At 43.4% G+C, this 21072-nt stretch overlaps 1 protein-coding gene and 1 pseudogene across 1 annotated transcript in view; both read right to left on the bottom strand.

The window, feature by feature from the left end:
- DHX8 (DEAH-box helicase 8) overlaps positions 1-9687 on the bottom strand; it is a 29224-nt gene extending 19537 nt beyond the window's left edge. Inside the window, exons 1-10 of the mRNA XM_059670295.1 lie at positions 9471-9687; positions 7767-7852; positions 7296-7368; positions 6121-6206; positions 4928-5044; positions 4171-4541; positions 3609-3753; positions 3312-3515; positions 2293-2380; positions 440-537 (exon numbers count right to left, since the gene is read on the bottom strand). Of these exons, the coding sequence (XP_059526278.1) occupies positions 440-537; positions 2293-2380; positions 3312-3515; positions 3609-3753; positions 4171-4541; positions 4928-5044; positions 6121-6206; positions 7296-7368; positions 7767-7852; positions 9471-9618 (1416 nt within the window). The 5' untranslated portion in view covers positions 9619-9687. The remainder of the gene's footprint in view (positions 1-439; positions 538-2292; positions 2381-3311; positions 3516-3608; positions 3754-4170; positions 4542-4927; positions 5045-6120; positions 6207-7295; positions 7369-7766; positions 7853-9470) is intronic.
- Positions 9688-18652: 8965 nt separating this feature from the next.
- Positions 18653-18783, bottom strand: LOC132219485 (U1 spliceosomal RNA; annotated as a pseudogene).
- Between the last annotated feature and the right edge of the window lie 2289 nt (positions 18784-21072).

The raw sequence follows: 21072 nt of genomic DNA, 5'->3' as shown, positions 1-21072 counted from the left end.
GACCTTTAAGAAAACCCTTCTCCAAATCTAAAATTTTATCTTAACTGTTCCATGAATTCTTCTCCTGACAGACAGGCCACAACACCCAGTGCTAATAGCTTTATGTTAGGGGCCAACAGCAAGTGAACCCTTCCAAATTGCCTTTGAATATGCAAGGTTATGATTCAAGCCCTAAGGCCTGGGCATAATTGTGATGGTAGATCAAGCACACATATTTATCTCTGCTTCTTAAAAAAAAAAAAAAAAGTAAAAGAATTACAAAGGCAAAAGCAGGGTCAATATCCTTTTAAAACAAAAATATTCTAGACCCTAATCAACAGTCAATACTACCTCCTGTGATCTGAGTTCTGCTTACACAGATTAATAAACTGCTCTGAAAACTGAATTGTTACATTAAGTTCAGTTGACAAGTTCAGATTAGAGTCCCAGCATTTCTCACCTTAACAATTTTAATAGGGCTCATGTCCATGCTTTGCTTGGTGTGCCCTCTCAGGAAGGGAGGCTCTTCCTCAACCAGTTCGATCTCAAGGTCCTCATCTAAAAGTCCCCCAAAAAGAAGAATTAGTCAAAAACAAAAGAGAGAAGTGACCAACCATTTTCATCAAAAGAATTAATTTCCATAAGCACCAGAAATCATCACCAAATTTGCTTCCCAAGGTCAAAAGGACAGAAATGCAAGCAAACCCACACCCAGGTGTCTGTTACCCCCGGCCTCCAGCCATTTCCAGGGCATTTGTGCTCCCTCCAAGAACTAACCAGAGCCACTTTCAAAGACATTAAGCCTGTGGGAAATGCTGCTCTGATATTCTAGATGGTACTAAGGTACTTGCCATCCCACTTAATTATAGAATTTACTCTTAACCCACAATAGAGTTGCACACACACAAAAAGAATTAAGTTGGACAAAGGGACAATACTAAATGTTGCCAAGAATGTGGAGCCACAGGGCCCTGTTGGTCTGGCTCAGTGGATAGAGCATTAGCCTATGAACTGAAGAGTCCCAGATTCGATTCCAGTCAAGGGCACATGCCCAGTTGCGGGCTCGATCCCCAGTGGGGGGCATGCAAAAGGCAGCCGATCAGTGATTCTCTCTCATCATTGATATTTCCATCTCTCTCTCCCTTTCCCTTCCTCTCTGAAATCAATATATATATATGTATATATATATATATGTATATGTATATATGTATATGTATATATGTATATATATATGTATGTATATACATGTATATGTATATACATATATATACACACACACACACATATATATTTTAAATGTGGAACAAAAGGAACTCACTCACATTTCTGTTAGATGGAAATTGGTACAAAAACTTCAGAAAACAATTTGGACTGCTGGTAAAGTTGAACATGCACATTCCTACCACCCAGTAATTCTTCTCAAAATATTTAGGAAAAAAGAGGTTTGCATATGCGCAGCAAGAGACAAGTACAGGAATTTTATAACAGTATTAGTTATAAAGGTAAATAAAGACCAGAAACAGCCCATATGCCATCAAAAGTAAAATAGATAAATTATGGTAAATTTAGATAGAGCAACACTCTGTAGCAATGAAAATGAATGAAATACAACTATAAAAATCAACATAGATAAATACCAAAAGAATGATAATGAATCAAAAAAATTAAGTTCAAAAACAAACTAATGTTTAGGGACAAATATATAGATAGTAAAATGTTAATAAGAGTGAGGAAATGAATAACACAAAATTTAAGAGGGTGGATACACAGAGGAAGGAGAAAGATCTAATCAGAGGGGCATGTAGGGGGTCAAAGGTGCCGGTAAAGCTCTACTTTACTGGTAGGTAGGTGTGTAGATGTCATTTAGTAGGTGCTCATTCATTGTTGTTATATAAATTATATATGTTCCATTACAGGATTTATTTCACAATTTTTAAAAATTATTAATGGACTGAGTTAAAAATTGTTTCTAGGACAACTCAGAGTTCATCTAAGTGGACCCAGGGTTTTCAGAACAATTACTAAGAATATGAGATCAAATTTAATCCTCAAAATATAATTAAACATTTTCTATCTTGAAAACTTATTACAAGCAACAAGCATAATAATATACAAATGTTAGCCAGAAACATGCATTTTTTTGCTTCCATCATGGAGAGACGCTTGTTCTTAAGAGAGATGAGTGGTAAGACCCAAGGAACAAATGACTCAGAACCACTGGATTAAACTACAAATAAACCACCTTGTCCAATAGCTCAATTTTCCAACTTCCCTCCCAATCCATTATCCTGCTCAATCCCAGTGGCTAGTTACCTTCTTCATCATCTACTTTAGGAAGAATGCCAGTCTCTTCATCAAAGTCTGGAAACTCTTCTTTGGAAAGAACATTAGCAGCAATCATCTAGCCAAAGGACAGAAAGCAGCATTTGTAACTTGCCAAGATCAAAACTCTTCTTTTGTAGAAGAATTAATACAGAGGTTTCATGTAGAAAACCAAGGTTTTTTTCTCTTCTAACCCAGGATTGCAGAGCCTCAAACATCATAAATCCCATTCCTGGGGGACAAGACAACATGGTGCCCAAAAGCCTAGCTCAAGTGTCTTTTCCCCAGAAGAGTTATCTGCTAATTCTGCTCCTTTTCTTGGTTCCATAGCATTCTACACATTCTTTATTATGTAATATGTAAACCTTTACAATTTTTTGTTTCAATTTGTCTCCTCCATTGGACTTGGGAGTTCCTCAAAGGCAGGAACCATGTCTTTGTAGCCCTAGCTTTTACATAGTACCTGGAACACCCGTGATTCTGATATTTACTGATGAATGATAAAAACAAGAACAAAAATTTACATAGCGCCCTAGCTGGTTTGGCTCAGTGGATAGAGCATCGGCCTGCGGACTGAAGGGTCCGGGGTTCGATTCCGGTCAAAGGCACATGCTAGGGATTGTGGGCTCGATCCCTAGTAGGGGGCGTGCAGGAGGCAGCCAATCCATGGTTCTCTATCATCACTGATGTTTCTATCTCTCCCTCTCCCTTCCTCTCTGAGATCAATAAAAATATATTTTAAAAAAAAATTTACATAGCATTACCACATATGCAGGCACTAACCTAAGAGTTTTACTTCTATTAGCTCATTTAGTCCCCACAAGTCCACCACCGGCTGTTTTTACAGAGAAGCGTACCGAGGCACAAAGAGGGAGAATAACGTGGCTTAGAATCACACAGCTAGTAAGTGGCCAGAAGTCACCCAGGCCATCAAGCTCCAGGGCCCACACTCTTAACCAACACGCTACATACTGAGCGGCTCTGTGGCTATGAAAGGAAAGGGCCCCAACCTGTTTGATCTCCCACTTCTCTGGGTCAGAGATGCGGGTCAGGCGCTTGCGCTCCAGCGAGTCATCCTCTACTTCAGGGGCACTGACGAGGGAGAGGTGAGTGGGTCTGTCCGGATTCCTCATAGAAGTCTCCTCATTGGTCTCCCCGACAAGATTGCGCCGTCGATTTGGGTTTAGATCTTCCCCCGTCTCTTGATCCACATCCTAAGGCACACAGAAAACGAAGTTAGCTCACGTGCTGTCCTCTTATGTATCCTGGGCCATCAGATGTGGTAACAGGCTGGATATCTCACCTACCTTCATGCTCAAACTGGTCTTGGTCCCAGTGAAGGACAACACTTTGACCTTGACTCTCTGGCCTTTGCTCACCACATCAGCCACATTAGCGACACGGCCTTCCCGCCGGAGCTCAGAAATATGCACCAGGCCTTCCCACCGCTTCCTGAGGGAGAGTCAGACACATCCAAAGCATGTCTAAAATACCTTTTCCCAACTGACTTCTACCCTTGTTGGAACTGAACAAATGGAAATGGTCTTAAGCTCAAGAGGAAAGTAACAAGAAGGGGGTCAAACAATAGCATATAGTATTACCACCCTCCCTCCCAAAAACATGAGGCGGCAGCGGGAATAAGAAGTGAGCAGACTCTTATCTGTCTCAATCAGCCAAAGGGCAGATCTCCCGAAGACCGAGGAAAGAAGAAATGGCTCTGCAACACTTCAAACACGAAGTCAATTTCTTATCAACTGATATGGCTGATTTAAGTGTCATTAATCATAATAACTTTCTATAATGTGAAAATCCCCAGTGATAAGGAAATTCTGCCCATTACTGGTGTGAAAGAAGGGCACTAGCCATTACCTTAGTCCCTCTAGCTGCACAAAGCATCCAAACTGCATGATGCTGGTAACTTTGCCATTGTAAATGTCCCCGATAGCGGGCTCTTCCGGGGGAGGGCGGTCCACGTGCTTATCCCGCCATCTGTCCAGATTCCTCTCCCCATACTTGTCTCGGTCCTTCCGGTCTCTGGGGGGACTCTGACTTCTGCTCCTGGACCGATATCTAGACTTCCCTTTATTCCTCTCACGGGTCCTGGAACGCGATCGAGAGCGGGACCGGTGTCTCCGTTTGTGGTCTCTATCACGGTCTCGTTCTCTATCACGATCACGATCACGGTCACGGTCACGCTCTCGCTCTCGGTCCCGGCTCCGGCTCCGCTTCTTCTTCTTTTTGTCCCTAACAAACCAACAGACACCTGTGTGAAAAGGAAACCAGCCCAATTCCATCTCTGCATCCCCAGCACCCAGCACAGTGCCATGCATCTGGTTAAGTGCCTTCTAAGAGTTAAACTGAATTACAGTTTCAATAACTATGACATCCCTGCAGATCAATAAAGAATGAGGCCATAAACATATTCAGCCTCTGAGCCCATACTTCTATCTTCTGAACATCTTGGCATTTGCTGCATACATACTCCTGCCAGGGAGCAATAAAAATAGATCTAACAACATGGCAATGGCCAGTCTAGATTCTGTCAACTAGCCCAAAATTTTACTTGGCTGGTCCGCAAAATTCAACTACCATAGTATGCTAAACTTCCAAAAGATAGGACACCAAGGACAAACCGGTGCTCGGCATCTCTTTGCTTCTCCTGGCCTGCTGCGCTGGGCATTAAAGCCTCCAGTTCTTTCAGGACATCCACAGCGACCTTCACATCATCCTCATCCAGCATGGTCTACAGAGGCAGAGGAGCAAAGTTAGGAGAAGAAGAGGTGGGGGGAGAATATCACTCAAAATCTGTACTTCAGGAGCATTTGAGATCTTGTTTTCTGACAATGTCCTCAGTTTGGCTCAAATAAACACTTATAAAAAAAATCTGTACTTCAGATACTACAAGTCTGACAGTCTCTACATTGCTAACTGCTTATGTGAAGGAAGCGGGGGCGCGGGCAGGGGGAGGGTGGAGATTTCTAACACAATTTGAGATAGAGGCAGAGGTATGAGCAAAGGCTCTTGGAAGTCACTTCTACATTTGGCAAATCCCCTTTGTCCTTAATGCAAGGCTATGGAAGGAAATTAGATATCACCCCTTCTGTGAAAGCAATGTAAATGATGATTATAAATAGAAAACAGATGCTAAAATTTTTAAAAAGCAACTCTCCCTCTGCATTTCCTTCTCCCCTTTCACCTGCTTGATTTTTTCTATAGTTCTTACCCCTGTCAGCTACATATACATATGTGCTTACTTATTTGTTTATTGCCTGTCTCCTCTCTGCTAGAGGAGTTTACATATTTATTTCCTGCCCCCACCCCAATACTAGAATGTAACCATCTCCAAGAGGGCAGAAACTCTAATCTACCTTGTTCACTGCTGTATCCCTGGTACTTAGAACAGTGCTTGGCACATAGTAGATACTCAATAAATAGTCAATAAAACCAAAACATTTCAAAAATTAGACATTCTAACAAGTAATGGAGCAAAATATCTAATTTTACACATCAGGCATCTGTTTCAGAACCTTAAATTATTTCATACCTATTTCATATCCCTATTCACAGCTTTCCACAATTCCTAATCTCATTTCCTTCAAATATCATTCTTGAACCCTTTAACATTATTCTATATGTAGTACATGCTCAGGAATGATCAAATATTTTCACTTTGAAAAATATATTACAATAAAGGAAAACTTAAAATAATAAGTAATGGAAAAAGAGAGAAAGAAAAAAATTAACTAATGAGACAAAGAAAAGAGACTGGGTGGGGGTAACATGCAGTTACAGTAGACATTCTCAAAATGGTATCAGTACCCGAACAGAAGGGTTGTCTGGTTGGCAAAGGACTGGAAAGAGTTCTTTCAGCTTGTCTTTCTCAGTTTTGGGTTTAACAACTGGATCTTGTTTCATTAAAGAACATGAAAGAATGTAAAAGAAAAGATATACTTAATATTCTTAATGGTTAACAAAAGAACTTCATTAGATTTGCATCAAACTAAACACAGAACATGGAACTTTTCTACATATTACTCTTATATATCACTAGAAACATAATTTAATTTTCTAAAAAAAAACCCTCTCTATATAAAACTCTAATATGCAAATAGACCGAATAGAAGAACCACCAAACAACAGGTCACTATGATGTGCGCACTGACCACCAGGAGGTGCGTGCGGAACATGGCGGGCATCGGTAGCAGTGGAATGGTGGAGCAGGCGAGTAGGGGCGCCAGACCAAGGCAGGGCACCAGTCGCTGTCATCAGGGCGAGCCTCTGGTGGTTACTGAAAATTCCTTACTCTTGCATGCCACGGTTCTACCTGGCACTCACACCTGCTGCCGGCGTCTGGTGCTGGTCCTGACCGCTCAGTGCCGTCAGTGGGTGTGAGCAGCAGTTGCCAGCCCCAATTGCCCCTGAGGACTTCTCCATCTCCCTCTGCTCCTGAGGGGCGATCTGGGCAGCAGCCGCCGCTCGCACGCACTTATAGCACCAGCCCCACTCGCACCCGCTCCTTGGTGCCAGTCCCAATCGCTCCACACTGTCAGCAACAGCTGTGGGAGCAGCAGCGGCGGGAGCGGGGCTGCCGGCAGACAGGGGACCAGGGGCCATGGTGGGAGCACGGAGGATGAGCCGAGACCTGCCCCTGTGCCCACAATAGCCTCACAGCCCACAGTTCCTTTCAAGGTGCACAAATTCATGCACTGGGCCCCTAGTTGATTATAAAACCTCAACAAACTATGTGGGCGTCGGGAAGTGTATCAGTATTCATTTGGTTGGTTATGTTTTATAATTCTCACAATTTTAACTTTAAGTCATTTGAAAAATTTTACTACAACATTTACTTGTTCAGCAGCTGCAACAAGCGAAACAAACACAATATTCTTAATGGTTAACAAATGAACTCCCACACTAGATTTGCATCAAACCAGAAACAGAATGCCTGACAGTCACCATTCTGGAGGCTGAGCTCAGCGAGCAGCTCTGCTCACCTTTGCTAGCAGAAGGCTTTGCTGGAGGCCGCATGGTTTGTATGAGACGCAGCAAGTTACTAATAAGAGAATCCTTTGAAAACAAACAGAAAAAAAATTGTCAGCTCCTAGATCAGTGCTTAAAACACTAAGAAGAGGGATGTCCTCTAAATTTTAGAGAAGAGTAGTTATCCCTGCCTGCCCCATTTTTCTAGAAAGGTGTCACAGGAAATCCAGTTACATCACCACTGCTTAGTGGCATGAAAACATTACACTTGATTGTCTAACCACTATGCTGTACACCTGAAACTGATACAGAATAATATTGAACATAAACTGTAATTGAAAAATTAAAAAAATTATACTTAATGTTGTATCAGATTGGTATGTACAAAGTATCTCCTTTCTCTATCAAACCCCTAATTAAATCCTATCAAAATTAAAATTCAATAGTGACAGAAAAATAAAGCAGGGGTCTCCAGACACACATACCGTGAATTCTGCACCATTTTTGACCAGAGAAGTCTTAAAAGTATCAAAGGTGGTATTTTTCTCAGCAAGGCTGATCACAAATTCAGCTGCAAATGAGAAAAGAAATTAAAACAAGAATGGAGACTTGAGCAAAAAAATAAATTAAAAAAATTTATAAACAAAACTAACTAGGTTATCCAAAGTCATGAAAACCAAAGACCACTATCCAGTAAGGGTAAAGGAAGAGAACTTAGACTACCAAGATTATCCATGTTGGTTCCAGCTAAATTTTTTAAAAGATCTCATTGGCTTTATTGAACGATTCATGAATCAGGCAGCATCCCATCTAGTAAAAAGAAAGGTATTCTTATTCTAGTTCATTTTTCAAAATCCTCACCCCAGAATATGTTAATTTTAGAGAGAGAAGGAGGGAGAGTGAGAAACATCGACTGGTTGCCTCCCGTATGCACCCCAACTGGGGATCAAACCTGCAACCTAGGTATGTGGCCAAAACCTTTTTGGTGTACAGACGATACCCCAACCAACTGAGCCACCCAGCCAGGGCTCTAGTTAATTTTCACAAATGAAAAGCTGTCACTGCAAAATGGCTCACCAGGCCTGAGTGAATGTAAGGAAGACCTCCTTGTCCCATATCATCGTAATCTCTTCCATGAAACTACTAGCTAGAGATTACAATGTCTGAAAGCATGAGCCATACATACACCCACACATACACACACTCTCAACGGATGCATGCACAGGAAGCGTTCTACAGCTTTTGGAAAGGCAGACTCTATATATGAGGGCCGGGCAACCGCTGGATGGCACAATCTCCAAGTTAATGAAAGACTCACTTGCCCCCCAAATTTTTCTCCGTAAACCTGCCTAGTTTTTGACACTTCTAATGTTAGAGCTATTTAATAATTAAGAGACTTTCAGGAGAGAAGTGCATTTTAGGATAAGCTGAGATAATATGCCTCCAACTTCGTGTCCTAGGGGAAAATTTGAATGATTTCATTCGGATTTTAATCCTAACAAATAACAATAACATGGAAGATCTGAATAACGAACATAAATTAGTCCTAACATACCATTTCCATGCCGGAATGTGCCTTTACCTGTTTGATGACAATAAGTGAAAACCAAATGCCATCAGGCTACAATGGACTTAATAACAACAGGGCCAGTGGTTAAGGCTTTCTGACCATCTACTACATGCCAATCGCTATGCTAAGTGCTTCCTTCCCATGATCCTCACAACAGCCCTCACAGGTGGTTATTGTGGGGTATCTTGGGCCAGGTCAGGCCGCCCCAAGAGATCCCACAACGGCGTATTGATTACTTTGCCTTAAAGTTACTCAACAAGCAGCCGGTGCAAGAAGAATAATGTCTACCATCATTATCATCATCATCATCATCCTCAACAACAACAACAACAACGACGACGCAGCTGCTGTTGTTAATGCTGCTTAATTTATCCGAGGCTGGGGGAAAAAAGAGCAAGCAGCGATGGCCGCTCTGGGTTTCACTGACAGCCCTGGAAAATGGTTTCTGACAACTCCGCCGGGAGAGCTCTCAGGCGAAGGCCACGGCCGCACGTTTCCTGGGCCCAAGTCTCTGACAGAGAGAGAGATTCCTACCGACACACACCCAGCCCCTCAACCCATTTCTCCTTCCGCTTTCCTGGACCCCAAGCGGAGGCCGCGGAAACTTCCCCGAGCTCACCCAGATCCTTGTCGTTGATCCCCAAGTGATTGTCCAACTCGGTGCAAACCTTCGACACTAAAGACAGGTACTCGAGTTTGGCGAGTTCTTCCGCGGGGCCTAGCTCCGTCCCGTTTACGGCTCCCACCATGGCCACAGCCACCGCCATGGCTACGGCTTCCCCCCGCCTCCTCACCGCTGGCCTTCGGAGCTACACCGGCCCGGTTCCAATTTCCACTTCCGGGTCGGCGCACATCCCTTTTGTTTACGATAAATTGAAAACTCCAGGAACTTCCCGTGACGTAACCGGGTGGATCATAGAGATCAGACAGGAAGTGTCTAAGGAAGGGACGGCCGGGTGGGCTACTCTGCACACCGGATGGCGCCCTCTACAGGCCAGGGAGCTTCTTGGAGGACTCTCGGGCCGGAAACAGTCGCTCTCGGCGCGTTCCTTTCCTGCGTCGGCAGAGGGCGACCGTGGCCCGCGCAAAGGGCGCCGGAGGAGGTCGCGATCCACACGCGCCTGCGCTTTAGAAGCCTTGAAAAAGAGACCCAGATTCAAGGGGAAAAGGCAAAACTTGCTTTACGACAGACCCCTATATTCCCAAGGCTGTGCCTCTTCGTGGCTCATGACTGTCTCAGGCGACTCTGTAACAAACCAGCAGGCAATGGAGTCTAGCTCTGTTACTAACTCATTTTACACGTGAGGCAACGGACAAGTGATCTTGGGCAAATTAATCTCAGCGGCCTCAGTTTTCTCTTCTGTTCATTGGGATGATGATGCTCCAACTGGGTTCAGGTGAGGACTAAATGAGATAGTTATGCAAGGAGCCTGACGCAGTAAACTCACTGCAGATGGCAGTTACCACCATCCCAAGGCCCAAACACTGGTCACTGTAAGGTTTGTGAACCACAGATCCCCTCAGTCTGAGTCCCCAGAATGCCACCTGGCTCCTCTCGTGAAAACTACTCTCAACCCCTGATTTTCTTCATGCTAACGAGGCTAATCACCTCGGTCCTCTCAGAACTTGTATCCAAAAATATCTGCTATGCTGTGAACCCACTGTCATAAGCTCAGGTCTCCCTCCCAATGCCTGCTTCAGGTCCCCTTTTCCTTTTCGGTCACTCTGTGCTGAGGTGAGGATTTTCCCACACCGCACTGCGCCGCGTGATGACCAAGGAAACCGAGGCACCCCAGAGTGAGTGGCCCTGTACTCAATCAAAAGGGAGGGAACCGGATTCTTTTGCTTTGAGCTTCAGGCTACATCACACTGCTGCACTTTTGGAGTCTGTTCACCCAACATCTCACCGGGCACTAAAGAACGGCCAGGAGAAAACCCTGGAGTGGTCGTTCTCACTGCCTCCAAGAGCTCCATGTTTCCAGGTTCCTACAAAGTCAGCCCTGGCCCTGCCCAGTTTGGCTCAGCGGAAAGAGTGTTGGCCCGAAGACTAAAGGGTCAAGGGCATGTACCTCTGTTGCAGGCTCAGTTCCTGGCCAGGTCCAGATGCATGCAGGAGGCAACCAGTCGATATCTCTCACACTGATGTCTCTCTCTTTCTCTCCTCCTCCTCCCTTCCACTCTTTCTAAAAATCCATGGAAAAATATGCTTGGGTGAGGATTTAAAAAAAAAAAGTCAGTACTGTACTATCAACCTCTTCCTACCCCTCCCTTTTCTTTCTCCTTTTCCCCATGTGTAGAATGGAAAATCCTGCACTTGATTCCACATGCTCAACTTGCCAGTTTGGAGTTAGGATCACAAGGGCTTATTCCATTTGACTTCCTTTCTTTGTGCTTCTTTGCCTTTAAATTAGATTTATATCCTGCTTTCCTCAAATATTTAACTGGAAGCGGGGAAAACCTGGAGTTTGATTTGTTTTAAAAGCTCTGTGGGGGAAAATGTCTATAGAACCATAACATGTAGCAAGAGTAACAATATAAGACCATAAAAACTTTTCTAATTATTTGAAAATTATTGAATATTTATCTCAGTAGTAAATATTAACAGCAAAACGTATTAAGTTTTATTTACATATGCCATTAAATGCATGTTTTCCAAAGTGAACATTTTTTATGCAACACACATATTACCTGTTACAGGTAATATGCTGAAGGAAAACAAGTAAATACATAGGTACTGACAACGTGACAGCCCAAACACAGATGCACATAGAATCCTACTGTGGATGAAAAGAGTGCTGTAATAAACTATACATTCCTAACTGGGCAGGGCATGGTGTGTAGTCATGCCCCAGGCCTATAACTTCTCTAAGGAAAAGTATTTAACCAGCCTTCTCCATTGTTCTTGTGCATCTAGGTTAATATGAAATGCCAGAATTAATAACCCCTCAAAGATGTAACCACCCTCAAAAAAGCACATAATCCCTGCCTTGATTTCTCCCCCCTTGTAATCTCCCTTATGTGTTCCCTCGATTTCAAATGCATAAAAGAAACTGTGAAACTGTCATTCTCCAGAGCCTTTGAGATCTTGCTTCTCAGCACTGTCACTGTCAGTTTGGGCTCAAATAAACTCATAAAAATTCTCTATAGGTTTGGACATTTTCTTCGTCAATACTACTCTCTCCCCATAAAAGATGCTGAACCAAATGCAGGTCAAATGCATTCTAGTTGTCCTTTGGGTATTATAATTTTTTAAATTATACCAAATATAATTAATTGTCTATTATCATTATATTGCCTTCCTTGGGCAGCCTCCATGTGGCCCTTTTAACACAGCCATTCATAGTTCCCAGTAAATACTGTACCTTCACAAAAAAAGAGTAAAACAAATAGTCTATGCTTAGTCACTACCCACACTGCCACCGGCGATGGGTAAGAAATTATTTCCCACCACCCTCCTCATAACAAGGGCTTTGTTTATATACTTATTCCCAGGCTGATGTATGTGTTCCACCCTGACCACCATTCGTACATTATTTCTGCTCTGTCCCAAAGAAAGCACTGAACCTCTTAGCACCTCTAGATTGGATGGGGGAGGGCAGACATAATCTAAGTGCGTGTAGCTGAAAGGTGGCATCCTCAGGGAAGGTGGTGAGAAAAGTCACAGGACTTCCTGTCACCCATCAAAACGGTGTTGCTGCAAACAAGACAGCCCTGGCTTTTCCTGCTGGGGTAAAACTGAGATCTGAGGGGAGACACCTCTGTTCTGCAGGCAAAATCAGAATCCTTTGCTTCTAAGTGTGTAACCGCCACTCAACTGTGCTTGTTATTAATGAAGAGAAACTTCAGGGGAAAAAATGGCTGCTTTTTCATGGCTCCTCTGGGGCCCTGAACCCAACTGGGGAGTCTGGGAACCAACCTACCGACATAGATGAGATGCCCTGAGCCCTTTCATCTGAGGCCCTCACTGAAAGGGACAGGACCCCAGAGAAAGTGAAGTCGTGAAACACCCCTTGAACTTTCCCCCAAATTCTTCTCCAAATTCAACTCAGCAAACATGTATGGACCATCTATTTTGTGCCCAAGCACTGTGATAGGTTTTGGAAAGCATCATTAGGGGAAAACCATCAGGAAATATCTAGAATACTCTGAATGCCATCACTCCTGGTGGGTGGCAGAGCTGTGTTTATAACTCTGGCCGCTCTGCTGCCTTAACTTGAGCTCAGGTGATTGGAAAACCAAAAAAACAACAAATCAGATCTGCTCCCTGAGGGCAACTGGGAAGGGGCAGGGGGCCAGGATCATGTCACAGGGCAGTTCATCCTGTTGCAATCCATTATTTGTCTGCCTTATCTTCCAATGCCCAACCACAGCTTCAAGTTCGCGCACAATGTCCCTGACCTAAAATTCCCTTTCTTCTTAGGCCATCAACCTGCCATCACTAATAGGATGTTTTGGGTTCTAAGTTCTCTAAAGTTTTTCAGTATTAGACAACAAAATTGTTCTGCCTCACCTAGCATCTTCTTTCTTTCTTTCTTTCTTTCTTTCTTTCTTTCTTTCTTTCTTTCTTTCTTTCTTTCTTTGTCACAACCAAGTTCCTCCTTTCTCTCTCATTTTAAGAGCTATCTTTAAAATGCCAGGAAGAATCAGACTCCCTATGATGTGAACTTCTTAAGAAAATTTATTCCCACCCTAGCCAGTTTGGCTCAGTGGATAGAGCATCGGCCTGTGGACTGAAGGGTCCCAGGTTCGATTCCGGTCAAAGGCATGTACCTTGGTTGCGGGCACATCCCCAGTAGGAGGTGTGCAGGAGGCAGCTGATCGATGTTTCTCTCTCATCGATGTTTCTATAACTCTCAATCCCTCTCCCTTCCTCTCTGTAAAAAATCAATAAAAATATTTTTTAAAAAATTTATTCCCCCATCTCTACATCCTCACCTGTGGGAATTTTCACATATTTATTTATGAGTTAATCATCCTTTGGCATCTAGTTGGTATTTCTTAGACTTAGGTTAGTTTTCTTTTAAAAATTTTTTAAATCAATATTACAAGTATAGGTGACAAAGTAACACGTTATCTTAGGCTTCTTTTTTCTCTGGTGAGATTTAGCCCCCATCTCTGGGGATAGAGTATTTTTGTTGCCTCTGCTTTCTGTTTAAGGTCATTCTTTAGGAATTTTTTTAAGAGTTTAAAATGAAAGAGTTTATTAGTGAAACAGTGACACAGAGAGTGGCTACTCCGCAGACAGAACAGGTCTTTAGGAACTTTTAAGGCTTTCCTTGGGAAAGATGCAAAAACCAAGCCAAACCAAGAAGCGTGTGGATGGGGAGAGACCAGAGAAAAGAGGGATTGACATTCTGTTTGCAAGCCAAACATGTTACCAGCTGTCCAACTGGCCCAGGACCAAAGGTCTGTGTTAATCTGCACACTCTTGCCACTAACTCAAAAGAAACTGCTCCTCCATGCCCTGGCCAATGTGGCTTAGTTGGTTGAGCATTGTCCTGTGCAACTAAAAGTTGCCGGTTCAATCCCCAGTATGGGTTCCACCCCTGGTAGGGAGTGTGCAGGAGGCAGTCCGAGCAATGATTCACTCTCACATGGATGTTTCTCTCTGTCCCTTCCTCCCTCTCTAAAAATCAATTTAAAAATTTTTAAAAATATACATATTTTATTGATTTTTTTACAGAGAGAAAGGGAGAGGGATAGAGAGTCAGAAACATCGATGAGAGAGAAACATCGATCAGCTGCCTCCTGCACACTCCCTACTGGGGATGTGCCCACAACCAAGGTACATGCCCTTGACCGGAATCGAACCTGGGACCCTTGAGTCCGCAGGCCGACGCTCTATCCACTGAGCCAAACCAGTTAGGGCTTTAAAAAATTTTTTTAAAGAAAATGTACTCTTCCAGGAACTCCATTTCTTCCCCCACATGGAGAAGGACCAGTTCCCAGCATGCCCTCTATCCCAGACCTGAGAGTGCCGGGCAATGCAGCTCTTGGAAATCCTTCCTGGTTTCCAGGCCCTGAGCCGCAGGTAGAGAGCTTTGGTGCTGACCGGAGCTGCTGCCCTGGTGCTGGAATAGCTGCCTCTCTGTCTCGGGATGACAGTCATTATGGTAATGGATGCTTCCAGAGTGAAAATTAGCAATCTGGTGAGGTAGCTAAACATGCATACATCTCTTCCTAGAGTCCAGTCCACCCAGCTGAGCCACTAAATAAAATCAGCATATGGGGCAATTAGAGAGCTAAGCTCCTGCTTTCAGAGCCCAGCAGAAAGTGACAGCGTTCAGGGGCCCCAGTTCCCCTGCCAGGTTCAGTAACGACCAAAGGCCTCCCTAAGTCTCCTTTACTTCGCAATAGCGCCCAAGTCTGCCTCCTCCCACAAACGCCGGCCTGCGGTTTTGCCTTGCAAGCAAAGTCACTTGTCCCATGCCATCACCGTTTTACCCTTTTTCATTGCAGATTGGCTGAGGGAGGAGAAAGGGGGAAGTGAGAATAAGCTTCTGTCACATGGGTATGTGTGGAACAAGGATATTTTTTTTCTTAGTCATATATTTGCTTTTACATGACCCAGAAGGACTCAGATCTTCCCTAACTCCCATGCCTACTCTCAGATATTGGTGTGGATAGAAAGTGTATAAAAATTTTTGAAAGACTTCGAGATCCAATATCGATCGATCCTCCTCACTATTGAGCACAGGCAGAAATCCCCATTCTGTTTTATCCCATGGACTTGGACCTAATGGGACTTCACGCGCAACAAGGATTGGTGGGGATCACACTGTCAGCTACGTGGAATTTGGGGTTTCACTGCAGTATTCAAGCACTCATAGTTCTCCTAAAGTTTTAGAGTTGGAAGAGATTTAAGAGATAATGTAATCAGCCCTGGCCAGCCTGGTCCGGGCGGCTTGGGGAGGGGCGGGGGGGCACAGGCAGTTGGCTGGCCAGCCCCACCCCCTGGTCGAACTCCTGGTAGAACTCCTCATCAAGGAGACAATGTGCCTATTAGCCTTTTATCATATATGATGGTTCAAGACAGATGGCTATTGTTGTGTTGGCTGTTGTCATTTTTTTATTTGACAAACTAAGGGAAAAGAGGTCAATGCCCCTGACTAAATAGTCAGGTATTGCATGTTTTAAAAATTCTTGCAGCACACCAGTTGAAAATCACTGTCCTCATGCCAAGTTTCACAACTTCAGCATGTTGACATTTTGGGGCAAGATCATTCTTTGTTGTTGGAGGGTTTGCACTGTAGATTGTTTACCAGCATCCCTGGCCTCTACCTACTCGATGCCAATAGCATCCCCTCCCCCCAGTTGTCAAAAATGTCTCCAGAACTTGCCAAATGTCTCCTGGGAAACAAAACCATCCTGGTTGAGGGCCACTGATTTAAGATCTTTAGCTCTCACCCTCCTTCAGAAGACCCCTCCCCTTGGCTTTCACAATCCTACACTCTCTGACTCTGCATGAAAGGACATATTGACATTCAAAACATGTTTATAAGGTGGACCTAGAAGTTGCTCACATGTCTTTTGCTCACTTCCCATTGGCCACTTATCCGCAAGGGAGACAAGAAATGTAACCTTTATATTTTAATGTAACCCATGTGTCTAGTTGAAGACTAGGGTTCTGATCCTATAATACTTTCAGGTTATGTCTTTTTCCCATTTTCCTCACTTCCCACCAGTTGGAGGTACACATGTGGTAATGTTCAGTCATCCTGGACCATATGAACAAGGTCATGACCCTGGGGTTGGTAGAGCAAAAAGATAGAAGCAGCATAAATCTCTGACCTCCCAGAGCCACCATACCAGCCTTAGACTGCTTACTCCTGAATTATTATCTGAGAAAGAAAGAAATACACTTCTGTCTGGTGTAAGCCACCACTATTCGGTGCCACTATTCTATCAACTGTACCTACTTGTATCCACTCCTAATCAATAGAGAGACAATCAAGTTTAACTATCACTTCCAGCAACTCTCAGATCTATAGCTCCAGCTGCTGAGACTTTTCCAAGCCCTAATCCCACCTATTGAAAACTCCAGCTAGATATCCAATTAGTATTTATTATATAAGCTCAGACTATTTTTAAAATATATTTTCATTGATTTCAGAGAGGAAGGGAGAGGAAGAGAGAGATAGAAAAATCAATGAGAATCATTGATCGGCTGCCTCTTGCACACCACCCCCCACTGGGGATCAAGCCTGCAACCCAGGCATGTGCCCTTGACCAGAATCAAATCCGGGACCCATCAGTCCACAGGCTGACATTCTATCCACTGAGCCAAACTAGCTAGGGCTTAAAGTTAGTATATTTAAAACCAAAATCATAATTCTTTTCCCCACACTAACTCTTCCTGCTATGTTTCCTAATGCTATTTAAAAAACATCTCCAAGTCACCCAGGCTCCAAATCTGTGACACCTGCCTCCCTTATGACCACTGTATCCAATGAATAGCTCTCTAACAACCTTAGCTTCCACCACTCCCCTACCTGCCTCATACACTTAAACCAAACCACTTGCTAGCCCACCCTCCTAAATATGCCCTAAGCTTCCAGAACTATTGCAGATTCTGTACTTAACTTTTATTGAAAGTCCCTACCCAGCATGCCCTTTTCCCTAAAGGCATATCTGAGTCATGCCACAGAAGTCCCTCCCAAAGCCTTGCATGCGGCAGGTACAAAACTATTTTTCAGATTGAAGAAATAAAGCCGCTTGCCCAAAGCCACATGGCTAGTTAGAAATGATAAAGACAGCACATACAGACCATAAACTCTATTTCCTGATTTTTTTTTAATTGGGCTGACCATGTCATGAGGACATTGACTTCTTAGGAAAAGGTAGTGATTTGAGAAATTCTGGACTACCATTTAAATCAGTGTTCTGCTATTTTGAGCCTTTAGCATACCCTGCACTATAATTATATCAATGTGACTGTGTAATGCAAGATAAAATATAATCATTTTATATATTTTCATGGACTATATGTGGATCTTCACCCAACATGCTGTAGCCTGCCTGATTCCGCCTGGGTCAGGAGGCATTTAGAATACTGAGATAGTTTTCAAATTGAGGATCACTGTGGCACCCTCTGGGCCGATTTTAAACAAATCAGTGGGTACCATGATCAATATTTGAGCCATATGGCCTGCTCTTATAATTGAATGAATGTCTATAGCCAACTTTGTTTATGTGCCCATGATTTTTTTAATGTTATAACCAGATTTAATAAAACAGTAAATGGATTTTCATGACATAAAAGGAAACTAAAAACAATGAAATATAACATTCTTGTCTTTTTGACAAAGCACAAAGAAAAGGATTTCCTTAGATACTGTGGTTCCTCAGCTTGTGCCCATGACTTTTTAAAAAAAAGAAAGAGAGTCAGCCCTGGCTGGTTTGGCTCAGTGGATAGAGCATGAGCCTGCAGACTGAAGGGTCCTGGGTTCCCTTCTGGCCAAGGGCACATGCCTGGGTTGTGGGTTCAATCCCCAGTAAGGGACCTAAGGAGGCGGCCGATCAATGATTCTCTCTCATCATTGATGTTTCTCTCTCTCTCTCTCCCTCTCCCTTCCTCTCTGAAATCAATAAAGTTATATTTTTAAAAAATAAAGAAAGAAAGAGAATCAGTATTTATTGAGTACCTACTTAAGCATATGGCTAGATACTTTAGTCATTATCATCACAGCCCTAGCAGGGAGGTAGGGACTAGAAGTTACTAGGAAGTGGGGGAGGCAGGCAGCAGGGCCATTTGGCCAGGCCTCAAATGTTGAGGCCTCTGATTTTTGCTGCTTTTCAGAAGAAAATTATGCAGTCAAGTTTCCCACATTTGGGAAAATCGCAGGAATCAACACTCCTCGGGTGCAATGGGTGAGCCTCGCCCTGGGAAAACCACCTTTGTTATAATGGTATCTCCCCTGCCAGGTACGTAGCCTTTATTAGTTTTAAACCCATTTTATATAAAACAGAAAGATTTCACATTCAGTTATTTTCTCTTATGCTTCCACTAGTGTGTTTTTTTTTTGTCTTTTTTTGTCAGTTCTATAATAATACTCTCCAGATTAATCTACATTTTTAAATATTCACAGTTTCATTTACCTTTTTAAAAAATATCTTTATTGATTTTTAGAGAAAGAGGAAGGGAGAGATAGAAAGAGAAACATCAATCATGAGAGAGAAACATTCATCGCCTGCCTCCTGCACACCCGCTACAGGGGATCAAGCCTACAACCCAGGCATGTACTCTGGGAATCAAACCAGCAACCTTTTGGTGCACGGGACGATGCCCAACCAACTGAGCCACACCAGCCAGGGTTATTTACCATTTTTAAAGTTATTATTTAATTAGACACTGAATTTCAGAATTTAGGTCTTGACTAGGAAATAATTGATGTTTAAAAGTAATTGCTTTACACACTTTTGGTATGTGAAATAAATATTGTAGATCACCAAATTTCTGTGTATTAATAAAGTAAATGTTTTTCTGGTTTCTCTCATTTCTAAGCCCCAGTACTAGTTCAATCTAAAGGCAAGATGAAAGTGTCAAAACGTGACAGCTATATACCTTATTGTGGTGTTGGATGGGTTTGTTGTTGTTTTTTTAATATATTTTATTGATTTTTTTTTACAGAGAGGAAGGGAGAGGGATAGAGAGTCAGAAACATTGATGAGAGAGAAACATCGATGAGCTGCCTCCTGCACACCCCCCCCCCCCCCACTGGGGATGTGCCCGCAACCAAGGTACATGCCCTTGACTGGAATCGGACCCGGGACCCTTCGGTCCGCAGGCTGACGCTCCATCCACTGAGCCAAACCGGTCAGGGCTGGATGGGTTTTTTGTTTGTTTGTTTTTTTGTTACTCTTCACCTGAGGATATTTTTTCCATTGATTTTTAGAGTGGAAGGGAGGGAGAGAGACATCGATATGAGAAAGACACATCAATCGATCGCTTGCCTCCTTCATGGACCCCAATGAGGGGCAGTGATCGAACCTGCAACCCAGGTACCTGCCCTTGACTGGGAATCAAACCTGAGACCCTTTGGTGCATGTGTGGCCAAAGCTCTAACCATTGAGTAACACTGGCCAGGGCTTGGATGGTATAATTAGTTCCATTTTGCATATGAGGAAACTGAGGTTCAGAGAGGCGCACTAACTAAGTGGGTTAGACTCACCTGAATTCCCCAGTCTCTGGGAATGCTTTTGTCTCTCTGTTGTGAAACACCCCCCCTCTTGCCACAATTGATTGGTCCAGGACCAGACTTCTGACCCAAGCCAAGCCAATCAGACTTCTTCTCCAAGGATTTTAAAAATTGGAATTAAGGGGAGTGAACAGGATTTCTCTAATGGTAAAGTTATGATCCTTGAGACAAAAGAACTACCAGAGGGGAACTACTGAATGAATAAAGCCAAGCACATGGGGACGGGGGACAGACAGCAGAGGGGGTCCTGGGGAGCATTTAAGTCCCTGAGTTGTTACCCCTCATTCTAGATGCCCTAGGATCCTCCCACTAGATGCCCCTTTTGCCCAAGCTGTGTCAAGCGTCTTTTTACAAACAGCAAAGAGGTCTGGATCGGAGGGTCTCACGACTCCTAAGCCCATGCTCTTTTTGCTGCAGGAGATCGAGTTCACCTGACTGCTCAGATCTTGTCTCTGACAATGTGGGAATGAACAGCACAAAGGCAGGGAACCCTGCCCTTCGACTTCACATGATTCACACACATATTCAACCACAATCTAACCTGGTGTGTGGGAAACTGGTGTTCTTACGGATGTTTTACATTTTGAGATGACACGTGCACCTCAGGGCATGGGTTTGGAAGGAAATGCCACACTCCCAGCTATGTGTCCATACTAGATTTGGGTGGCATGGTGAATAATCAGCCCCATGAAGCCACACCCAGGCAAACTCATATTGGAAGGATGGGAAAGAAAAACAGAGGAAGTAGAAAATCTGAGTTAAAGGCAAAGGTAACAGGCCTCCACAGGGATATATTATTGCAGCTTCCAAAGTGCTTTCCCACACATCATCTTGTTTTGAGTCCCATGGAATCCCTGGAGGCATAGAGAGCAGGTACAGTATTACCTACATTTTACAGAGAAGAAAGTTGTGAAGAGATACCTACCACAGTGCCAGGAGCATAGCAGATGCTCAATAAACCCATTCATTCATTCATTCATTCATTCATTCATTCATTCCATATACCACCAATGCTCAGCGACC

This window comes from Myotis daubentonii, chromosome 16, assembly GCF_963259705.1.
Source record: "Myotis daubentonii chromosome 16, mMyoDau2.1, whole genome shotgun sequence".
Classification (NCBI taxonomy): Eukaryota; Metazoa; Chordata; class Mammalia; order Chiroptera; family Vespertilionidae; genus Myotis; species Myotis daubentonii.
The sequence above is the reverse complement of the archived record's forward strand: the minus strand, read 5'-3'. Positions and strand labels throughout refer to the sequence as shown.